A 22,374-nucleotide genomic window follows, 5' to 3' on the forward strand; every position below is an offset into this window, starting at 1 on the left:
CCTCCTTGCGCTGAATCCCTGGTACAAGAACTAGAAAGAGATGCTGGCTTCTGTCCTAGTTCTGCATCATGGGGAGAAACTGGATTTTTAAAGAAACACTGTTAAATATGGACTATAGTTCAGGAGATGGGAGGTCTTCCAGAAGGTGCAGACTCCAACAGGTCATTAAAAAAACCCCTATTTAAGTGAAACAGCCCATTGCAATGGTATGCACAGCATGTGGTACTGTTTTTTTCCCTCACCCAGCAGGAGAGCTGGGGTGGGGGACAACAAGCTGCACTAAGGGCATGCTCCTGGGTCTAGAGTGGTGTAACTTTGCACATCCATCAAGTTAAACCAGTTTTGCAGTGGACATAAGTAGGGCTGGGTTTGGCTCTGAGGAAGTTGCTTTCACTCGCTCACCTCACACAGTTCTGCTGGTCTGTGGATCAGCCCTTTTGTAATTCTGAACGAATCTGAGCTATAGTAGATTAACAAGTGCCTCAGAGCCTGGAATGGTTCTTCATCTCCTGCTCCCCAAGGAGCTGGTATTTGGTGTTGTTTCTGGAAGTAAAGCCTATCTTGGAGATAATCAGATGCTCTGCATGGGAACAGGAGTTGTAATTTTGCCTGTTTCCCAAGTCTTGACTAGCTAAAATGTCAGCCATGTGTTTTGAGGTAAGGACTTTTTCTAATGGGTTTGGTTTTGCACTGAGTATTTGACGTTTCTGCCAGCCTGTCTCCTGTGTCCTGAGGTTGTTATGCTCAGGTGTTAAATGAGTGCGAATGTATGAAATGTTCCTTGAACATTAAAGATTCGATTCTTAGTTTTAATTAATAAATCTGCACTTTTTGGGGGAGGCTGCCGCCTGCTTCGCCGCCCAGGGCTGAGGGGCGCGGGAGAGGGCCTGGGGCCCACGAGTCGGAGGAGTCGCCACGCCTCAGCTCCGCGATGCCAGGCCACAAGCCGCGTTCCCGGCGCCTGCCTCCCTGCCCGGCTCCCGCCCTCAGCCCCGGCCGCCCGCCCCCGCTGCGGGCGGGGCTGCTCCGGCCGGGCGGGGCCTCCCCGGCCCGCCCCCGTCCCCATGGCGAGCGGCGACGCGCCGCGGCCGGGCCCCGGGCCCGCACTCTCCCGCCCGCGCCGGCCGCAGGTAGGGCCGCAGGGCGAGGGGCCTCAGCGCTCCCCCTGCCCGGGACCCCCTGTTTTCCCTGGGCCGTCCCCAGGGACTCCTCAGCCCCCGGGACCGCCTTGCTTCTGGGGTTCGTGGCCCATTCCGGAGATCGCGGCCCCTTGCCCGGGGCCTACCATTCCCCATGCCCAGGTCTCCCTCAGCCAGTCCTGCCCCAGGGGACCCCCATGCGCTAGTTCCCCCCAGGCCGACTCCACTTCCAGAGACACCTGGGGCCTCCCAGCCGCTCCCAGGCCTCAGATCCTTGCTCCACACCTCATGGCCTCGCTGCTCACTCTCTCTCAGCCCCACTTTGCAGAACGGGCCCCAAAATGCGTCAGCCTGGGGCAGATTCATTAACTCGCCTTGGTACCTGTCCTGTCCTACCTCTTGGCCGTTGGTCCCTAAGGATGTACCAGGATGACACAGCCAAGATAATGGTGACCATCTGCCTAATCATTACAGTCCTCCCCACCTTTAGATGATTATTAAAGCATGTGATTACTACTGTAATTTAGTCTCCCATTTTCCATTCTGTTGACTCTCCCAGACTCTCCCACCTTTCCTTTCACTTAGAGAGGAAAGCTAAGCAAAGAAAACACAGATTACCAGAATATTCCTAAATATAAATGCAATTATTTGGAATGGTTTCCTAAAATTGTTTATCAATATTTTCTGTCGGGCCTAAATGCACTGAATCAAGTCATAGCTTTAATATTTGCCACTGGGGACCAGCACAGCTTTGGCTGGCGTGTTTGGCTACTGTTAAACTTGGATTCCCTCTCTACAAATGGGGAGAGATAATTAGATCCTATGTGCAGTGTAAGCCAAGGTAATAATGTTTTTTACATGTGTTTCAAGGGAAATTCTGTCCACCAGACATACTTTACATGAGGAAGAAAACACAAAACTATGTAAAATGCCCTGACTGTAGTCCTTGGGTATATTTTTCTGTAGGCAATGAAAGAAGGTAGCAACTTTCCTCCCTTGTTTTAGTTAAAATTCATACACTTTATTGGTTAGTCTGTTCTCCCTCTAAGAAAATTCTCTTTTCTGTTTAATATATTTGCTTCTCCATCTCAGGCTTCAAGGGGGAAGGAGTGCTGGTACATTCCCCTTGACACGGAGCAGAGCTGTGGCATCCAGCATGGGAACTCTGATTGACATGGTGCCCCAACACACATCACAGCCTGCTGCATCCTCTGTGAGTTTCCAGTTTTGTGTCTGACCTCTGTTTTGGATGCTTGATGGGGAGGTTGGGATGGGACACTCAGTGACACAAAGGCATTAGTTGCATTAGGTAGCTCTTTTTGCTGTTAAGGGCAATCATAGCCTCACAGCCTTTGTTTCTGAATCAGCCTCACTTGTTTTTATTTCTCCAACCAAAATGTCGTTAACAAAAGCTGAACTGTGGCCACTGATCTTTCTCTCTTTCTCGAGAGCTGATAAGAGAGACAGAGAATAAAGTGCCTTAAATTTCTTGGATGGAAGTCTTGAAGGAAGGCTTATGTGATGACACTGGTGGTGTTTCTGTGACACAACAGTCTCAGCAACGGGAAATGGAGCAGCAACAGGGCTTTCTCACGCACCTTGCCAGGAATTCAACAGGGGCAAGTACAAGACTTAAAGTTATGCTGAAATTGGCCAGGAGGGGGCAATGGCACCAACCAAACTGTTATCCTAGATGCTTGTTTCGAAGGTCACTTAACACCAGGAACCATTGATATGCACATCCTTTTGGTATCATTGCCCCGTGCCCTTAATGTTGGAATCATCTTCAGAGACAATTATGAAGCATTCGTTTTAGCGAGAGGCTGATTTGTGTACTGCTTGCAAAGGCAACATTCAAAAACATCTATTATGATGTTATAAAGCTGAAAGAAAAATATGCTTCCTGCTACAGAAAGCTTGACATTTAGGAGTGAAGCACAAAGATGGGAGAACTAGCGTTTAATTTTCAAAAGGTATTTTCAGCACACATATGCAGCCCAGATGCACGTGTTACCACAATAAAGAGTGGCTCAGCATGGTCTGCCTCAGCCTAGCAGTCAGAAATGGCCTAGTTTCTATTCTCTGACATTCATATTGTCAAAGTGAGACAGTTCTGCTTCAAAGATAAGAAACCCCATGTCGAAGTAAATCTTTGATGACAAATTCTCAGATGGAAATCGTATTGCCAGCAGGCCTGTACCTGAACCTGCTCAGCCCATGTGGCTGACAGCCCTCTCACCCTCACACTGTGATGTGTCCTGCTGGGAAATGGCACGGGGAGCATTCTGTGACTGAGGGATGTGTTATTTATCTGTTGTGACTGCAAAGCTGTAATTGGGGATAGTGCCACAGAGAGCCTGTACAGGGACTTTGGAATTGGTTTCAGTTTAGATGATCAAATAGCCATGTCTCACTTGTGAAGAAAGCCTGTCTGCATCCTTGACAAATCAGAGATGCCTGCCAAGACTTAACATACAAGGTCTAGAGACAAATGCAGACTGCACTGCAAGCAGTGACTTAATGGCATTCTCTATATCCTGCTGTTGTGCAAAGGTGTTGGAGCCCTTACAGGCTGGAGCACAAGTGCTGAAAATGCTTCATTTTACCTCTTGCTAACACAACAGGGCACCTAATAAATGCCACTGAAGTGCACTGTGATAAACAAACTGGTGTTCTCAGTGTAACTTCTTATGATTTAAACAGCACATTTTTCACAAAAGATCCTGTTTGTGCTGTGCTCTTTATTGATAAAGAATAAAGAATAACTAAAGATATTATCTCTTTTTCTCTTTTAATCCCGTAAATCTGGGTTATGTGTCCAGTGTAAAGTCTGTGGCTGGGAACTGCCTGCCTTTGGCTTCTCCATTTCTCAAAGGACAGGGGTAAATATCTACATCTCACAGGGATTATGAACATAAAATGTTTAATCTACTGTCAAATTCATAAAACACATTATAAAAACAATCAGAGAACACCTAACAGCCACCTGCAACCTCTCTGTGTATTCAGAGTGCATTTGATTTTACTTTGGTACATCTGGAGTTAATTTGTTTTGTTACAGAAATTGAAGTGGTATAGGGAAGGGATGAGCTTGGCATCCTAACCTGTTAATATTAATCCTAACCTGTTAATATTAGAAGTCTTCTATGAATGTATGTTTACTGTCTAGCACTGGAAACCAGTTAACAAATATAACCTTTTTCTTTGTGATTAATGGTCAAGACCAGCATTATAAAGTCCACAGAAAAGGCTCGGAGTGGGTTTTGTGGTTGTTGGTTGTTGGGGTTTTATTTGAATGAGGCCACTTTCTGTCTGATGGGGAAATCACTGCTTCAGTTTTTGTATGAAATATTGTTGAAATGGCAAAAAATACGTGATTGCATCACAAAAAAATGGTGAGAAATATTTATTGCTGTCTATTTAATGGCATTTTGAGTCTCAGGAATAAACTGGATCAAGGTACCAACCACCAGCATTGCCAGTTTACAAGACTTCTGTTGTTTTGCTTAACAGATGTAATACTATAATACATGAAGACATAACATTCTCAGTCACCACTGAATTATGGTAAACATGAATAAATAATTTAAACTTTATGTCATGGAAGTGTGGGGGCTGACTGCTTTCCAACCACTTGTGTGGGGGTTTACAGGGTCATTACCTGCTGCTTGTCTTCCTGTATTTCACCTGTCTCTCCATATATGACAGGGTAAAATGGTAAAATGATGCAATTGTGGGGTTTTTTCCCCAGATGCTTCAATACCTAGACAGGAAAACATGCTTGTTTTCAAATGTGTCTCTCACTTAGGAATGCCTGGCCAGATATTTTGAAACTTGAAGGCACAGTCTGATATCACTGGCCACTCTGTGGGCTGGCAGTCAGAGCCCTTGGCAGAAAAGGTCTTCATCCATTCTGAGAGGGATTTTTTTTTGTGGGTTTCATTTTAGTTTTTTCTGGGCTCTTCCTGTAAGGTGAGATGAAGTTTGAGAGATTGCCTGGAGGTATTTGAGACTTGCCTCTGGAATTAATGCAGTTATTATTAATTTGGAAACTTTGCTGAGGAATGTATTTCATTCCAGTTTGAAAGATTTATGTTTTTTTCTTCTTTTGACTTCACTGCCAGGACAGCTAGAGCAGGGCCAAGTACTGTGCAAATGTTACCAGCTGTATTATTGTCTGGTTTGCAGCTTCCTGTTGTCCCAAGTTGCTGACCACACTGCTGTTTCTTTGGGGCTGCAGAACGCTTGCTGAGAGTTAAAGCTGGCAGCTCTTAACAATCTTTCCTTTCGCTTTTCCAGCTGAGCAAGGCATGTGCTATTTGCCCTTCCTTTTCTCTCTCCCTGCCCCCATGCCATACAGGGCTTGCTGTGTTTGGTGGGTTTGAAAATCTCATCTATGCAGCAGATTTTGCGTGAGTCCAACTGCTGGAAATGGGTTTCAGATGTTTCTCCAACTCAGCCCTGGGCCTGCATCTTGTAAGCTGATGCGTTGCTATAGGAACCGTGTGACATCTCTTCCACTACTCCCCCAGCAGCTCCCTCTCGAGCATGCCCAGTGCAAGCCTTGACTTTGGCTCAACTATCTGTGTGCTGTAACGGGCTGCACATATGAGACTATGAATGCGGTTCCTGATGAGCTCCAACTCTTTGTCTTTGGGAGGAGGAGGAAGAGGTCGTGCCCAGAGCTGGAGGATCTGCCCTGTGTCCTTTGAGACCCTCGCCCATCGGTGGGCTCGTGGAGAATGCTCACGTGTTTGGCCAGGGGGAATTTACTGGATATTCTTCAGGAGGGCTTCACAGAGGTAAAACGCACGTCCCAAGTCTCACACAGACCGTTTCGGGGCAAGCCAGCATGCTTTTGTGCAGCATCTCTCAGGAATTGTTATGTTCCCAGTGCTTTGGGAAACAGAGAAGGATAAAAATGAGCAGGATTTCGGGGCGGGAGAGCTGGGCAGCTCAGCCAGGGGTCTGCAATCAGCTGTAGTTTTTTGAGGAGTCTGTGGCTATTTTACAACTGGTGTTTTTAGCCTGGAGTTTTTATTGTCTTCACAGCACTTTACTGTTGTACCAGTAAATAATGTAAACTCCAGCAAGGTTATGGAGCATAGTTTATTTTCTAGAATGGACTCCTCTCATGAGGAAATGAAATCTCTGTGTCTGAAGGCTGCTGGAAAGCCTGTAAATCTGCTTTGTGGACACACATCTCTTGGGAGAGGCTGACAAAGAGCAAGCTGGCGGGTATTCTTCCCCATCTTGTTCAGTAGGTTGAATTTCTAGGGGATTGAAATTCATCCTGGGCAGGGAAATATAATTTTTGAACTGTTCCTTATTTGCTTATTCTGCTGTTAGGGAGATTAATAAATCATAAAATAAGGAGTGTGAAGTACCAAGAAATTCCAGAGATGAGAATCTTGTAACTGCATGGGGAGTGCAGATTGCTGTCTCCTTCTCTCTTTAGGATGCACAAGGATTAGTTCAGTTGGACTCTTTATGGACTCAAAATGCCAGGGCAACCACTGCCTGGCTGTGCACCATTCAGACTGTGCTGGAGCATGATTTCCCACAAGGAAAATTGTGGAGACTGTGCTGAAACAAAAGAGTCGTTGCTATTTGCTTCCTCACTTGGTGGCAGGGATAGTCTCTTGGTGTGCTTTATTCTTCCTGAGAGTTCATACCTTATTGTTGTTTGTGTTTAGTGGTTCCTTGTCCTTGCAAAGCTCAGCCTCCACCTGACTGTTCTGCCCCCCTACTCCATTCTTCACAGAAAATTAACAGCCTGGGATTAACAGCACCAATCATCACAGGGAAAACAACCGTGGGCATGAAACTTGAGCTTCACTGCTTCAGGCCAGCCACAGGTCTCCTTTGATTGTTCTGTGTAACTGTGTGTAAGTACTCTGTCCCCTCCTCCACAGAGTATCTCAGTGTCAGTTTTAGCTAGCAAAAGTATTGGTTTAGCTCAAGCTTACCCTTCTGTAACAGATCCTTCTCTGACATGAGCTAATAGTAGCCTGTATATTAATAATATAGTTGATAATGGGTGCAAAGAACTGTTTTACGTTCAGTGCTCACCCCACTCTGTCTAGTTTTCCCCTGTGGGCATCACACAACTCCTGTCCCTCCTGTAATTAATGGACTATGCATCCTTGAAGGTGTTTCCCTGCTGTTTATTGAGACTAATCGTACTCTGAGGCAGCTAAATAATTCAGTCCCACAGCTGGATGGTGGCACAGGAACGTATTGATGCTAAGCCCAGTAGTTAATAGTGCAAGGAAACCACAGAGGGCAGGATCTCCTCTGTGGTGACTCTGTCCATGTGGCCTCAGCTTGTTCTTTCTCCTTGAGGAAATGGAATTTATTGAGACAGGCACTCAGACTTCTGTCAGCTCTTTAAAACAGATGGTGTACACAGAAATGTGTCAGAAATGGGCCTGACAGCTCCAAGACTTTCATGTGTCTGCATTTTAACAATAACATACTTCTCTTTTTCAAGTTGCAAGATCATTTTCTCTGGCAATCTTAATTGTGTAGTTATGTCATTTGAAACAGCTATTTGATTGTTGTTTTTTTAAGGCTTGGCCAGAGTGAGAAAGGCTAGGATCTGAAGAACCACCTGAACCTTGCCAGGTAGCCAGTCTGGTCTGCAAGAGACAGCTTGGGCAGCTGCTGCATTGTAGCTCTGCTAAGCCTCAAGTACAGGCATTAGAAAACAGAGATGGGCTTCCCACACCTGGATTTATATGGACATTGACTCACTGTAGCAGGAATTCTTACCAATTCCCAAAGCCCTTGTGCCTGGCCAGCTGTAGGACCATCAGCAAGAGAAGGACCTATTTGCCTGTTATATAGGATTAGAGGTTAGAGCAGTTAAGATTCAATCCCCCACTGAGGTTCACTGTATGTCTAAGCCAGGCTATTGGTTGCATAGTAGTGTCTGTCCTTTGTCACAATGTATTACAGTGCACAGTAACAGTCAAAGATTTATTGTTATTAAAGCATTTTACAAAGAACATAAAAATTAGTGCAGCTGCTTTATAGCTGTAGAACTGAGGCACACAGAGGTAAAGTGCACTGACAGATTCACAGCAAGTCATTGGCAAAGTGAGGAAAATAGGCTGTGTGTGAAATCTGCCTTCAGTGCCCTTCGTCCTGGGCAAGGCAATCTCACTGGGCATCCCTTCCACTTGTCTTCTTATGAAAGGTTCTTGCCTGCAAAAAGCTCTGTTCAGTCATACCGTGTGCTCAGTCTCTGCACAAGGATTCTTTTTCCCTGCCTGTAAAGGGGCTAGTGACTGCATTCTGCTAAATAAGGAACAATGCTCCTTTTCTTTCCTGAAGCATCAGGGAATGTCTCAGTGCAACTTGTTTTGACAGACCTTAGACTTTGTTTGAGTGTAGTGGAACCATGTCATAATTAAGGATGAGTCATGTGCTCTGAAGTACTGGCAGTTTGCAGTAAAGATCTCTTGTGGTTCAGGTTTTTGCCTGTATACTTGCATGGAAACACTGCCTGTGTGAGAAAAGGGCCTCAAAATACCAGACTGAAGAAAATGCCAGCAAGCTGCTCTCTTAGGAGACCAGACACTTGTTCCCTCCCAGTAACAAGTGGTAGTTTATTTAGCCAGGATGTCACAGACAGCTGTCATTTCAACGAAGGCTTGTCTAACTTCAAAATGTGCCATGCCCTAATCTCAGAGGAGGTGTAAATTAACTTTATGCAGTGTAATGTAGATGGCACTGATAATAAAGGGCAGAGAAGTACATCAAGGCATTGTGATCTACCTGTATTCACTGTCAGGCAGACTGGACTGTTGATGGTTGGGGGAGAGAAACGTGAGTCCTAAGCAGTGGGTGCTGAACTGCAATGGTTAAATGAGAATATCAAGGACACCTACAACTGTCAGGAGATTTTCTGTGGAGCTACTGCTTTTCTTCCACCTGCATAAAATACTAGGTAATGACACTTAATTGTAATTATCTGTATGAGATTACAGCCCCTGAGAAAAAACAGCTGACCCTGGAAGGGCATTTTCCTCCTGCATATCACTGTCTGTCACTTGAAAGCACAGAGATAAAGCTATTTTCCTGTATCTGGTAGGTCTGAGGCACTTCTCCAGGGTTTGTGCTGAATAAGTGACACCAAGCAAAATCCTGCTCTGAGATGTGTTGTGCTTATTGAGATGCTAACCTGTAATTTGTCAGCAGAAGTGCCTGCAGATTGGGAACTGCAGGTGGCCCCAAGTACCTTGCTTTGACAATCCTTCCCTGCTGTGCCAAGTCATTTAATGCTTCCAGAGTGACTGGGATATAAACACCCAACAAAGATGTGCCCAGGAGATGAAACCATGTGGGCTCTAACTTTCTTTAGGTAAGGGAGTTGCTCCTCCCATTGCAAGGTACAGGTAAACCTGCCCTTTTTTTGGAACACAAAGCTGTGTTAACTTAAACAGGATTAAGCTTAACTCCACCATAATCCTAACGAGATGTGCTTTGCATAGTAAATCTTAGACTAGACTGGTATGTTTTTCTTCTGAAAAACCTGGGTTTTGAAAGAAATACTGGTACAGGAGTAGAACAGTGTGAGCCCTATCAAGTGTAAGATTTGGCTGAACAAAACCTCCAACCGAAATGTAGGCAGAAACAAAACTGCAGTGCTCAGTGATTAAAGGAGGAATTATTTGGCTAATTATTCAATTATTATGAAGGAAGAGGATAAGCTGGAGAGAACAACAGCTGTTCCCCCTTTGATTGCCCTTAGATGTAGCTGTGAGCCATACCAGTTTATAAACCAAAGGTTTTAAAGGGAGTTAAGGGGAGGGAGTTGTTGAGTTCTGTGAAAGTTGGAAGTTCTGTAGGAAGCTGTAGTACCATAGTTACAGCATCGTAGGAACTGGTGTAATTGGTCTAGTAGGCTCTCTCCCCTCAGCTAGAAAGACTAAAGTTAAACTGGAGGAGTGGTAGGAATTAACTGTCAGTGCAGGGAACCTGAGCAGGTTTAGGGAACTACTGGGTCCAGCCTCCTAGGCACAAAGGCTCACTTTGCTCAGTGTGGTTTGTGTTCTGCTTTGTGTCTGCCTCTTTTTGCTAAGTATTTAGAAGGCACAAAATGTAATGTCCTACACTATTGTTAGGAAGCAGTGTGAAAACTCAGGGGAAACAGCCTTGGAAAAGGAAAGGAGGAGGACTTAGGAGGTGTGTCATTCACCTTCTCCCTTGCTCTTAACCTCCTTTTTCTCCTCTTTGGAATCTTTTTGACTAAAAGGAGCTGAGACTTATGTGTGACTGGCTGGGCCACTTTTATCATTGAGCTGTGATGCCTGAAGCCACAAATGGTGGTAGAGCACTGGGTTTTTGGTTTATTTCTACAGGTAAGTGACAAGCATGGGCTAGGGAGTGTTTTTGTGGGGTGGAATGGGCTGTGTAGAGATGCTGTTCTCATGGCAGCATACATCCTGGCAAATCTTTGTTTCCTCTGTGCTGCAAGATGATACCTGGAGTACTTCAACCAAACAGATGCTGTGAGCGTTGTCCATCTGAGCAGATCATATTGCTGTGGTAATACTTGGGGCTGTTCCACATATTGCTGTGAATTGAGACAGTTGTCTTTGAAACAAGTGTTTTCCTTTTTTTGATGGTTCTGATTCATTAAACTGAATCTGTGGCTACAGATCAAGGCCTTGTGCATCTATTGGAGGTGTAGGACCACAAGTGTGGCCCACAAAATCTTTGTTATTACACAGTTCATGCCAGCTCATGAGGAAGCCAGAAAAAGTGGTGAAGCAGTACATTTTTTTACTTGCTGTCTTAAAAACTGCCATTAGGTTTTCTGCTGAGCAGCTTGGGGGCTTTGTCCCTCCGTGCATTTGATACCACATTCCCATTTTTAGGTCACTTAACTTTTATATCTTTTATATTCTCGGTAAGTTCAGTCACCCACTTACCTCAGCTGCCAGAAGTGACAGCTTACTCTCAGGGTTTCTAGCTTTGCAGTAATCCAAGTCTCTTACTAAAGCAATTACATCTTGTAGTTCTTGAATACAAAATCAGGAAATGCTGATGGTCCAACTGTCTGACCTTCTACGGGAAAACCTTATGCGTTTGTGCGGGGAAAAAAAGGGCAAAGATAACCAGCCACAGTAAGTCTGCTAAGGAACTGTAAGTCTGCAGTATTACAGCAGCTACTGTTGTGGAATGACTTTGGGTGAGATCTATATTGCATTTGCTTATAAACTTGGCTATTTCTATAATGGCACTGTATTACTGTAAATGAACCTCCCTCTTTTCTCTGGTACTTGTTTGAAGACATTAAAGCTTTCTTGAATCTGTAATCGAAGGCATGTGGTCTCTCTGGCTCTGGCATTAGACTTGTGAGACTTAACAGTACCCTACATGATCAGTTAAAAGACAATTGCAAGAATTGGGAATGCTTTTTGCAGGAGGCAAGAGTTAGCACTGCTGTTCTGAAAAGCAGCAGGGAATCATCAGCTTGTGCGAGAGAGGGGAAATCAAGGCTTGTTGATTCTCCACGCTGCCCAGTCACGCTAAGCAGAAAATAAAGACCTCTGAAACAGGGGAGAAAAACTGACATACATGGTTGCCATTACAGCCAAAGAAGAGCATGCAGATGCAGCCTGTGTGACAGGGCAAGTCTGCTCCAGCAAGCATGCATCACATCTGCCACTTCTGCTTTTACTGTTTTTTTTTTCTCCAAAGACACCAGGCAGTCCCCCAAGCTCATTTCCTCTGGTCTGCTCTCCAGCTCTCTGCTGAGTGAGGGGAACTGATTGAATACAGGTCCAGTCACCTTTCTGAAGCAGCAGACCAAACCATGGTGTGATTAAAGCTGGATTTCCTATGTCAGGATAATTAAGAGTCAAGCAGTGATCAGGTTGTGACTTTGATGGGCTGTAAAAGCATAAACTCTGACCGACATTACTCAGATAGTATGGAATGAAGGCTTAAAACCTGCTGCATTGGCAGAATAATGGGAAGCTTAGTGAAAAAGGAGGTAATCCCTTAAATGGATCAGTTTGTTTATCCTCCGTGTACCAAACCAGCCTTGCCCAAAGGGATTTCAGTGTTACCAGCACTCATACTAGCTATGGAAGTGCTTCTGAGAGAGGAATGGAAATGGAAAGGTCACGTGAATCTGCTTTTTGCCTTTCAGTCACTATGCCAGCTGGGTCTTCACACTGACCAGGATTCTGAGTTTCAGTACTCCTCCCCCTGTGGCATCATGCACAGCTATATGAAGCAGGATCATGTATGACCTGCTGGAAAGACAGTGCTCCCTGCTCTCATGTCTTGCAAGTGTTAAGTGCTGTTGCAAGCCAGCTTCCCCATGTACAAAAATAGAAATTGGGTCATTAGAAATGCTGATGCAGCTCCAAGGAAGCGGTGGAAAGGTGTCTCTTCTCTATTACATGAACTGTTACAAATAAGAGATGCTGGAATTGTTAAGGTGGCTGTTGTCCTTTCCAGGAAATCTGTCCTGACTGTTTCTTTCAGTAGATGGCATGGTTTAATGGGAAATAACAGGGTTTCTTGCTTCTGCATTGTAGGTTTTCTACTTTCAAGTTGTGTGAAAGAAAATAATGTGGATGAGACACTAAGTGCTGTGAGGGAACCAGTTCTGGCACCCAAAACTGAGGGGATGACAGCATTTGCTTGGCACAAACCTAAGTTAAATGTAATATAAAACCCTTATCTCAGCTGTGCTTAGGTCATGAGTCCTCTCCTGCTGCCTGATTGCTCTTCCTATCCTGGTGTGATCTGCACCACGGTGTGCAGTGATGTCAGTTAGTGCTCAGCAGGCTTTGGAATGAGACCCTTGGTGTTTGTTTTAAAGGGCAAAAGACTGTGAAGGTGAAAGAGAAAAGGGAGCACTATGCCACTTCCCCCTGAAATGGCAGTGATGTGCAAATGTTTTGTTATCTATTTTCAGCAACAACTACAGGCATATGTGGCCTGGGTGAACTCCCAGCTGAAGAAGAAGCCAACAATAAAGCCGGTCCAAGACTTGAGACAAGATCTCCGAGACGGAGTAATTCTTGCTTTGCTCATTGAGATTTTAGGTCAGTAATGCCATCTGGCACTATTTTTCATCTTGCAGTTCTAGATCTTCTGTAGAAGAGGCTGGCCTTGGCTCTGACATCTGTCAGACGTGCTGGCAGATGTTCATGATGCTGTCGGAGCATGCAGTGGAGACAAAGGAGTGAGTTTAAAAGAAAAATCGTAAAGTAATTCCTAAATGCAATTCTAGTAAAAGCCTCGTGTTTTGGCATATTAAATCCCATGATGCTGGAATGGAGCTATAAAATGATTTACCTTACAGAGGAACAGTGTTAGTGTGTGGCAGTTTTTGCAGAGTAACCTGCTTGCTGAGATACTCCCTTCTTCCTGAGTTCAACAAGGGATATAAGATCAGGCCCTACACCTACAGCAATTTCTCTGATAGCACCAAGTAGCTCAGTTCTTCTCTAACAAAGTTTTCCCATTCTTTTAGCTGGTGAGAAGCTGAATGACATTCAGGTCAATCCCACCAGCCAGCAGGAGATGAGGGAAAATGTGGAGAAAGTCTTACAGTTCGTGGCATCCAAAAAGATCCGCATGCATCAGACATCAGCAAAAGGTGATAACCACAGATGGTTCTGTCTGTTGAAGGCCTGTTTCTGTCTGTTTCATCTCAAACAGATAATGTGTTAGTTTGTGGTAGTCTTCAGTAACTGCTCTACTTTCCCCATGAGCATTCAATAATTATCATGTAATCTACTCGATCGTTAGCTGGAAATGGCTGTAAAAGCTTAGGTCTGTTGAAAGCGTTTAAGCTTCTGGTCTGCAGGTGGCAGTCAGCTTGCTACTCTGTACAAAACAAGCAGAGCTAAGCATCATTACTGTTTTCCTGACAGGGTCCCTGTGGGTTTAATTCCATTCATGCTTGTTGGTCAGAGGCAGCTCTGGTGGGACTTCACGTTAATGGCAATGTCCTTGGCTTTGTTTGCATTTTGCAGATATTGTTGATGGGAACTTGAAATCTATCATGAGATTGATCCTGGCCTTAGCTGCTCATTTCAAACCAGGCTCTGGGAGAGCAGTGAATCATAGCCCAACTGGCACGGTGGGGAAGAGCTTGCCAGTGTCATCTGCCAGTCACAGGCCTCGCTCAGCTGCTGCAGTGGCCCAAGGGGCAGTGGCTGCTCTGGCAGATGTTCGTCAGGATGTCTTGCAGTCCGGCCGAGATGTTTTCCGGCACAGACAGAGGTAATGAGTTTGCCCTGGTTGTGTGAACTTGGGCCATGCTAGCAGATGGACAGTTTATTTTAAAATGAATGCCTTTTTATCTTGACAATTCCTGGTGTAAGGTAGCTCTCCTGTGCAAACAGAGACAAACCACTCTGCTGTCTCACTGAAACCTAAACAGATAGTGGTCTAACAAAGGGACTAGTGGACCTAGCCTGGCTGCCTCATGATGAAGACTGCAGGTATCCCAGTTTTTTATCCAGATTTTACAGCAAAATAAGTGATGAATCTGTTATGTCTCTGGAAAACGACAGTTCTTTATGACCAAGCCAGAGGGAGCTCTGCTGCCTTGTTCTTCCCACTTCAAGCTGAGCACAGTGCCCTTTCTTGTGCTGTTTACTTGGAGACATTCTCATTTCAAGTGAAATAAAATCAAGGTCTTAACTGCAGGTACTATCTACAGATCTAGGAACAGTTAATTCCAGAACTGAGGCATTGAGCCTGTTGTACAAGTCTGTTCTGTCTTATATGTTGCTGTTCACCCCAGCTGTATGCTTACTGCTATGACTATTATCTCCAGAAACAGTGGCATGGATGAGGAGATTGAAAACCCCTACTGGAGTGTCCGGGCATTGGTGCAGCAGTATGAAGGGCAGCAGAACATGCCACTGGAGTCCCACCCTTCCAGGTAAGGAACTTAGTTACTGAGATGTGTCTTCTCATGGTCCTTTGATACTTCCTAAAGTGCCCTTTCTGGTCACTGTGATCTGGTTAGCTCTGATAGAAAAGAGGATTCACAGCATATAGTGGAAAGGAAAATCAAGCCTCAGGAGCCAAAAAGAACAGGTGGAGCCTTTTGAGGGAATGCTGACATGAGGGATGCTGAAATGGAGTTTGTGGCCTGCTTCACAGAAAGCGAGGGGCAGAGTAGCTAGGGTGCAAGGGATGAGTACTCTGAGCTGATAGAAAATATGTGGAAGAAAATAACTTAAACCAACACACCTAGTGCCTGGCAGAGAGATGGAGGTGAGGGGCACGTGGATTTGAGCAGCAGTTACAGAAACACACCAGTCTTTAACGCAGATCTATGGTCCTGGGGAGATCTGCAGCTGTGTCTTAATTGCCATTGTGTTCTCATCTATCACATTTAACAGTATCTAGTTTTACAGATAGCTAATTTATCCTTCCATCCCCCAGATGTTGACCTTCAATCTAAAGTGCAGCATTTAATTATTTTACTGAAAAACCTCCTGGAGGCTGCTGTGAAGCCTACAAGTCAGAGTTCAGTATGGTTTTTGTTGGAGGAGACTTTCACCTTTGAAGTAGGGCTGGGATCCTGAGAAGTATGTGCTTTGTGCTATAAACAACCTGCAGCCTTGACTGGAATTCTTGACCACACAAGTTAAGCAAGGTCAAGCCTGGTGCAAGTGGAGGCTTTCTAAGGAAATGGAAATAATGGATTGGTTAGAATGGCAGCATATCATACATTTACAGATGGAGGTACCACAACTTGCAGCTGCAAACCTGAGCAGCATGTGCCAGTTAAAACACGTTACACTGGTGTCTTACAAGCTAGACATCCACCTTTTTGAAGTGTGGGAACTCCATGTTGAGTCAGTATTGGACTGCTGCTTCCACATGATGTCAGTAGAGAGTGTGCTTTTGAAGCTGTCATTTTAGGGGATTTTAGGGGAGATGCAAAAATTCTGGTCTCTGCAACAGGATTTCATGGCTAATGTCACAGGACTTTGATACTGACTCTTGGATTGTGATTTCAGTAGGACATCAAATGAAACATCCTGCTCCCCCCTTTCATTCTTCAATTTAAGGTAGCCATAGGATTTTATGTACTCTTCTACCCTGTTACAGATTGTCAGGCAACTGCTGTTTGCTTGTATGTGGCTGCATTTTGGTGGTGTGTGAAAATTTCTCTGAACATCCTAAATCACTGTGGCTTTTGCTTTTCCCCATAATATCATGAATTCTCTTACCAGATGGTAATGAGGATGTCTTTTGCTGACACCAGGCTTCATGATGAAAACAAGATGCTTGTTTCTCTTTCCTTCCAGAGAGAAATGTGCTATCTTAGTTATGAGAACTGGCTGGGAGAAACAAGCCACTTTTCTTATGTGGTTAACTGCAGCCATCCCCTCTATGTAATTGTGCTGCTGGCGTGTTTGTCCCAGGGCAGCATCCCTTGCCTAGCATCAGCTCATTTCTGCATGAACTCTTCAGTAAGAGAGCTCACAGCCTGAATAACAGAATTCCCAGAGACAAAAGCTCTAATAAGCAAAGGCAATTTAAATGATTCATGGAAAAATTGCCAAAATCAGATGAATTCCCAGGCCACGGAGCCCCTCACCCATCCATCTCCCTTTCCCCTCCCCTTCCACCAGCCTTCCCTCCCCCACTCTGAGCCAGACATCTCAGAGAAAAGGCTCTGCCTTGCACAGCCTGTGTGACAGCAGGAGGGAGAGGGAGCTGGAGATAGCTAGGAAGAGGAAGCTGTGCATAGAGCTGGGAAGTGCTGCATGCAGTCTTCCGAGACCGCGTCCAAGCCTGGAAGGGCAGGGAATCTACTGCTTGCAGGAGCACCTTCTCTTGGCAGTTTGCTGGCATCTGCAGCAGGTGCTTGGAGTCTGAAGAGGGCAGAATGGGATGAGAAACACCACTGGTAATACAGATCGCAGTCCTTGTGATGAAAACAACTGGATGTGCAGCTGACCAAAATGCAGCAGCAAGAGACAAATAACCTGAGAGGAAAAGCAGCAAAAGCAAATCCCAGGCAGAAGAACTCCTTGGCTCTGGAATCAAATACACGTGTGTGGGCTGCTGATCTGCCATCCTACGGTTTCTTTTAAAGACCCTGAGCTTTGGGGGGTTTTCTGTGAATCTTTCAGCTGATGCAAAACCGTCTGCCTTGCAAATATATTTCTCCAGTAGCTTGACAGGAGCTGGCATCTTCTGCACTGAATTCTGAGCATGTGAAGGGACAAGGCATGCCTGTAGCCAGAATCCCGAGGCTCCCCTGGAAACGGATTTTGTGAAGCAAAAGGTTAAAGTGGGATCATGGGAGGGAAGCAGGTCAAATGGTGAGCAATTGTTGTCGTTGTCATTTGAAATTGAAGGGATGGGGTGTTTATTAAAATTAGGAGAATTCAGACATCACATGGGAATTCAGACATCACTGTTGCCCTAAAGCCTGGACTTTGCAGGCACTGACAATCCTGGGACTCAATGGAGGAAGGATGATATGGGTTAAGAAACCAACTGGTAAAAAGAATAAAACGGAACAGTTTGCATCATAAATCTGTCTTAAATAGCTTTAATTTCCCAGCACTTATTTCTGCATGTGCTAATTGTGAATTGTTCTGTACTTCAAAGAAAAACTTACATCAGGGGGTATTTCATACTCTTAACGGATTTGGTGACCGATACAAAATCCATAGAAATGTTTCCAGCATTAATATGATGACATAATGTATGAGGCAACCTGATGAGTGCTACTGCTTCATGTGACTGCATCTCAACAGCTCTTTCACCATTTGGCATGCTTTCAGAGGATGCCATGTGAATCTACTGGCTGTTTAAAACAGGGAAACTGCCTGGGAAGGGGACTGTGGACATAGGAATGCCTAAGCAATTATCTGTAAAACTGTCTGTGGGGAGGCTTGTTAGTGACCATTTGACCCCACCCCCCTGCCCCAGCTGGGATCCTTTGTATTTGCTTTGGGCTGTGGATCCAGCGCCGAGAGGAGCAGATTTTGGAAGAGGAGAAATATTGTTTCCAAGCTCTGCAGCCCGTTGGTTTTTGTCCTGCTCGTTCTTCATTCCAGGTCCCTGCTCTTGTCCATCCCTCAGTTTTGCTATCCTGTCACCCAGCAGTTTGCTAATACTGTTTTTCTAGGACAACTCTCGTTATTTCATCTTTTGCATGGATGAGGATCAGCCATGCACTTCTCAGTGGGCTTATCAGGATGATGGCACATTCAGAGTATCAGCTGAGAATACGTGGGGGGGAATATCGACCTGTGTTCCTTGAGGGAAGCAGACTCCCTCTCAATTGCTGGATGGGTTAGATCAGCTGGGCTGTACCAATGGCAAAGTTTCACTGTTTCCTCTACCCTAATGGTGCTCTGTGTTATCTTTATTTTTTGCTGTGCATCCATTCAGTGACATGCAGGGAGCTGTTTACAGATGTTGTGCACAAAATGTGCCTAATGAGACTGCTCTAATGGAGTTAGCCTTCCTGAAGGCCAATGCTTGAGCAAAGCCAGATGACCTCGACCCCTTTAACAAGTTAGTGAAGTGGTCCTTTTGAAAGCTGGAGCAAGAAATGAAGCAAGCCAGGGTGGCTTTCTGTTCAGCTTGCAGTATGAACATAAGGCTTGCAGTAAATTGTTTCTGAGCAGACCTTCCAATACAGTGTGGTCTTATCCCTGTGCATGTGAATTCTATGGTGGCAGTCTCAAACTTGTATTCTGCAAAGGAAAGTGAAGGCATACACTGTACTGCTTACCAGTTAGCCTGCTGTGACTTTGATGTAGAGTGATGGAGAAGTTACGTGCCCAGTTTGGCTTCTTTAGAATTCAGGTAATTCTTAGTTTCAACAATCCTGCCTGCATATCCACTTTAATCTTGGATGAGGATGATGTTGACCAGCACTAGAAGTCACTGTTTCTCCTTTTCTCTGCAGTCTTACATCGCCCAGTCCCATCCACAGCGCAAAGAGCGAATCCACTGTAGCCCCGTCGGAGGAGAAGGAAAGACTTGTGATCATCCACACCGAAGAAACAGAAACTAAACCAGGTACCTTGCAGATAATGCTTTACAGCTCACACTTTCATGGAGATTTGTTTGGATTGTGAACTTGCTGAAAAGTTCTGTAGTAGTTGATGCTGATCATCTGTTCACATAACACTAAATCCCCAAATTACAGCGCCCTAACGTGGCAATATCTGTGAGGCTTGAAAGATGATGCAACATCTACATTCCTGGGCTAGACAGTGAGTGATAGTTAACCAGTGATCCAGCCTATGCTATGGGGATCAGAAAAGGCATGCAAGTCTATTAAAGGTCTTTCAGAATTGTGTGTTGTCCACCTTGAGAAAGCCATGTTATTTGGCAAGTCGAAATACTGCTTAATGTTGCCTTCAGTGAGTCAAGTGCAAGTCTTTTCCAGACTCACTTGGCTGTCATGACCACATCCAGCTGCTCTCTCTTCCAGAAGAGACAGAATCTCATTTCCAGACTGAGTGGCATGCCAGGAACCGTGGGTTATATTTAGAGAATTCGTGGGAGGAACAGCTTTTGGAACAACAGGATCATTTGGAAAAGGAAATGGAAGAAGCAAAGAAGATGATCTCAGGTTTGCAGGTAATAGATTTTTCTTCCCAGCCAGCTTTCCCTTCCATGTGCATTTCTTTACCCATCAAATGTAGCTGGAAAACAGATTATCTTGCAGTTGAGACACTGGCCTGTGACTGGAGAGAGCTCAATAAAAATGAGCTGGTGCAGGCTTCTCCAAAACACACTGTTGACATTGAGGCTCTTATGTAGTAGGAAGGGAGAAGGAAAGGTGTGGAGAGAGTGAGGATGATTATATTGCTCTGATTATATTGTTCACTAATAGTAATTTAGGTGGACTGTGAGAGGGCAAAGGGCACACTGGATGCAGGTAACAACATTGCATGGAATCTAAAACAAAGTCTGTGTTTTGAAGGTGATTATGTCTGTGATGTCTTTTGGTTGGAATTCAGATACTAGCTGGGTTCACTGGCTTGGTTTCCTGCCTTGTGATGATAATGCAACTCCTGTATGTGCTGGCACTGTTATGTTACTATGAAAAATAGTAAAGATGCAGCGATGTTTTCCCACATGTTGGGGCTGGGACTCCCCTTCTTCACCAGAGCATTGAGCCTCAGCCTTGAGAGAACACAGCAGGCTTTTCTGTGATTTGTGATTGGAAGTAATGCAGAGAGACAAGAAATGCCAAGGAATTCATCAGGATTCACAGAGCTGATCAGGGGTCACACAGGCTCGCATCAGTCTTCCAGTGAGCTAGGCTGAACTATAATATTTGGCACATTCTCTGTGCAACTGTTTATTTATGGGACTTTTTTCTTGCTGCTCTGTTCCAATCCCTCCCTGACCAAATGATCCTCTGCCCAATGTGCTTGACTCTGCATGGGGAGTAGAGCCCCTGATCCATATGGTAAAGACCCTGAATTCTCTCAGGAATATTCCTTTCTGTTTGTGCTGGGAACCATACTGGCTTTGAATTGTAAATATTTATGTGCCAGTAAACAAAGCATTGATTGTGTGAGAAGCATAGCCGGGACAAGGGTGGAGTGTGGGCTGGCAAGTGTGACAATGGGCAGGAAACAAAAGACTGGGGAGGAAAAAAACCCCTGCTTGGTTCCCTGATAAAATCCGGTTGTGCTACGTGCCCACAGGGAGCAGAGAGAGGTGGCACTGGAGGGACTGGCATGTCCTGTTCCTCCAATCCTGGCTCTTGATTCAGGAGTGAGGGTGAGCAGCTGGCATTGCTGCCCCCGTCCCCCCCCCCCCAACTTCCCTGGGAGTAGGAATAGGCAGCTGATGTTGCTAGCCAAGAAATGGGATTTAATTGATTTTCTCCCTTGTGCTCAATATTTAAGAGCCTCTAGTTCATGAGAGTTTGAAATGGCAGGGACCTGATATATGTCTATCCCATAAGGTGCTAAAACCATGGCAGCTATTTATGTTCCTGTGTGATTCCTGCTCGAGTGTCCTGCTGGGAAGACTTTCAGATACACTCAGAAAACAGTTTTCCAAAGAGCTTATTCATTAACCGAATACAGATTGGTATTCACTATTCAGCAGCACTTACAGCTCTTTGGTGAAAGATTCTGTCAGCATGCAGAATCTGACCTGTCAGCCTTCAAGTCTTCTGGGGCTAGGCTGGGGTATTAATGCAAATAGGACTTTTTTTTGTCTTAGCCATAGAGTTCAAACAGAAATCAGGTAGAAAGCTGAAACATGACTCTTTCTAAGGTGTCCAGTTGTACACAACATCCTGGCACATAACAAGTGTCTGGAGTCCTGGAAGTCAGAGACAGAAAGGTCGGTGTAAAAATCAGCAGCTAGAGAAAACCAATTTGGGCAACAGTTCTGAACATGTCCAGGGTAGAACAGAATTAGGCTTCCCTGAACATCTTGCTCCTAAAGTCTCTTGTAGGTATGTGGTTAGGAGAATAGCTTCTTTCAACATGAGAGTTTCAGTCTCATTCCAGAAGAGAAGCCTTGCAATATAAACCTGGTTCAGTCCCTGCTTTAGACTTCGAACCTGTTACTGTAGTGAAGGCTGCCTTTGGACTGGAGCCTGAAACAGATTTCACTCCCTGAAAGTCTGAGTTGTCCTTGTCTGGTGTTTTTCTGTGGGCAAGAGTGTTGGCTGACAGCTCTCTCTGGGAGAGCTTTTTCAGGGAGTAAAAGTTCTTGTTCATTCCTGAAAAGTTCTGTTCATTTTTGAGGTGAATAAGTCAGCAGAAATGGAGAAGAGAATTGTTTAGAGACTGTTCCTGTGAATGACTGTTAGGCAGAGCTGCAGTGAGCCTGTTTTCCTTTGAAACCCCTCAAGAGGAGGGTTGTTTTTTCTTCACCTTCCCAGGCTTTGTTGCTCAATGGGTCTTTACCAGAGGATGAGCAGGAAGGGTCCTTTGAGCTTTGTGAACGTGGAGCCTGCCCTGAAGAGCAGCTGGTGAGCACATTGCTGTACCTACATTTCTCTGCCCAAGCTACCCTTTGCACTGTTCTGCCACGGGCAGGTGCCTTGCACAATAACATCCATGGTATTTTACATTCAGATTATAATCCGGAGTCGCCTGGACCAGAGTGTGGAAGAAAATCAAGACCTAAAGGTTAGAGGGGGACAGATGAAGAGGAAAGAGGTTTTGGGTCAAGAAATCTTTGCAGATGCTGTCCTAGTTAATGTTGGGGTGGGTGGAGAGGGAAG

At 45.0% G+C, this 22,374-nt stretch overlaps 1 protein-coding gene across 6 annotated transcripts in view; it reads left to right on the forward strand.

Annotated features, from left to right (window-relative positions):
* Window positions 1-22,374, forward strand: part of DIXDC1 (DIX domain containing 1) — a 31,986-nt gene that overhangs the window by 1,222 nt on the left and 8,390 nt on the right. For 2 of the 6 annotated variants that reach the window (XM_062014148.1, XM_062014149.1), the window contains exons 2-10: window positions 2,232-2,352; window positions 13,084-13,213; window positions 13,645-13,770; window positions 14,150-14,399; window positions 14,959-15,066; window positions 19,075-19,187; window positions 19,606-19,754; window positions 22,030-22,119; window positions 22,226-22,279. In XM_062014148.1, the coding sequence (XP_061870132.1) occupies window positions 2,232-2,352; window positions 13,084-13,213; window positions 13,645-13,770; window positions 14,150-14,399; window positions 14,959-15,066; window positions 19,075-19,187; window positions 19,606-19,754; window positions 22,030-22,119; window positions 22,226-22,279 (1,141 nt within the window). Of the gene's footprint in view, window positions 1-1,072; window positions 1,131-2,231; window positions 2,353-5,851; window positions 5,942-13,083; window positions 13,214-13,644; window positions 13,771-14,149; window positions 14,400-14,958; window positions 15,071-16,850; window positions 17,471-19,074; window positions 19,188-19,605; window positions 19,755-22,029; window positions 22,120-22,225; window positions 22,280-22,374 lie in introns of those variants that run through there. The other 4 variants (XM_062014151.1, XM_010205104.2, XM_062014152.1 and 1 more) reach the window with 4 other exon arrangements.

This window comes from Colius striatus, chromosome 23 (assembly GCF_028858725.1).
Source record: "Colius striatus isolate bColStr4 chromosome 23, bColStr4.1.hap1, whole genome shotgun sequence".
NCBI lineage: Eukaryota > Metazoa > Chordata > Aves > Coliiformes > Coliidae > Colius > Colius striatus.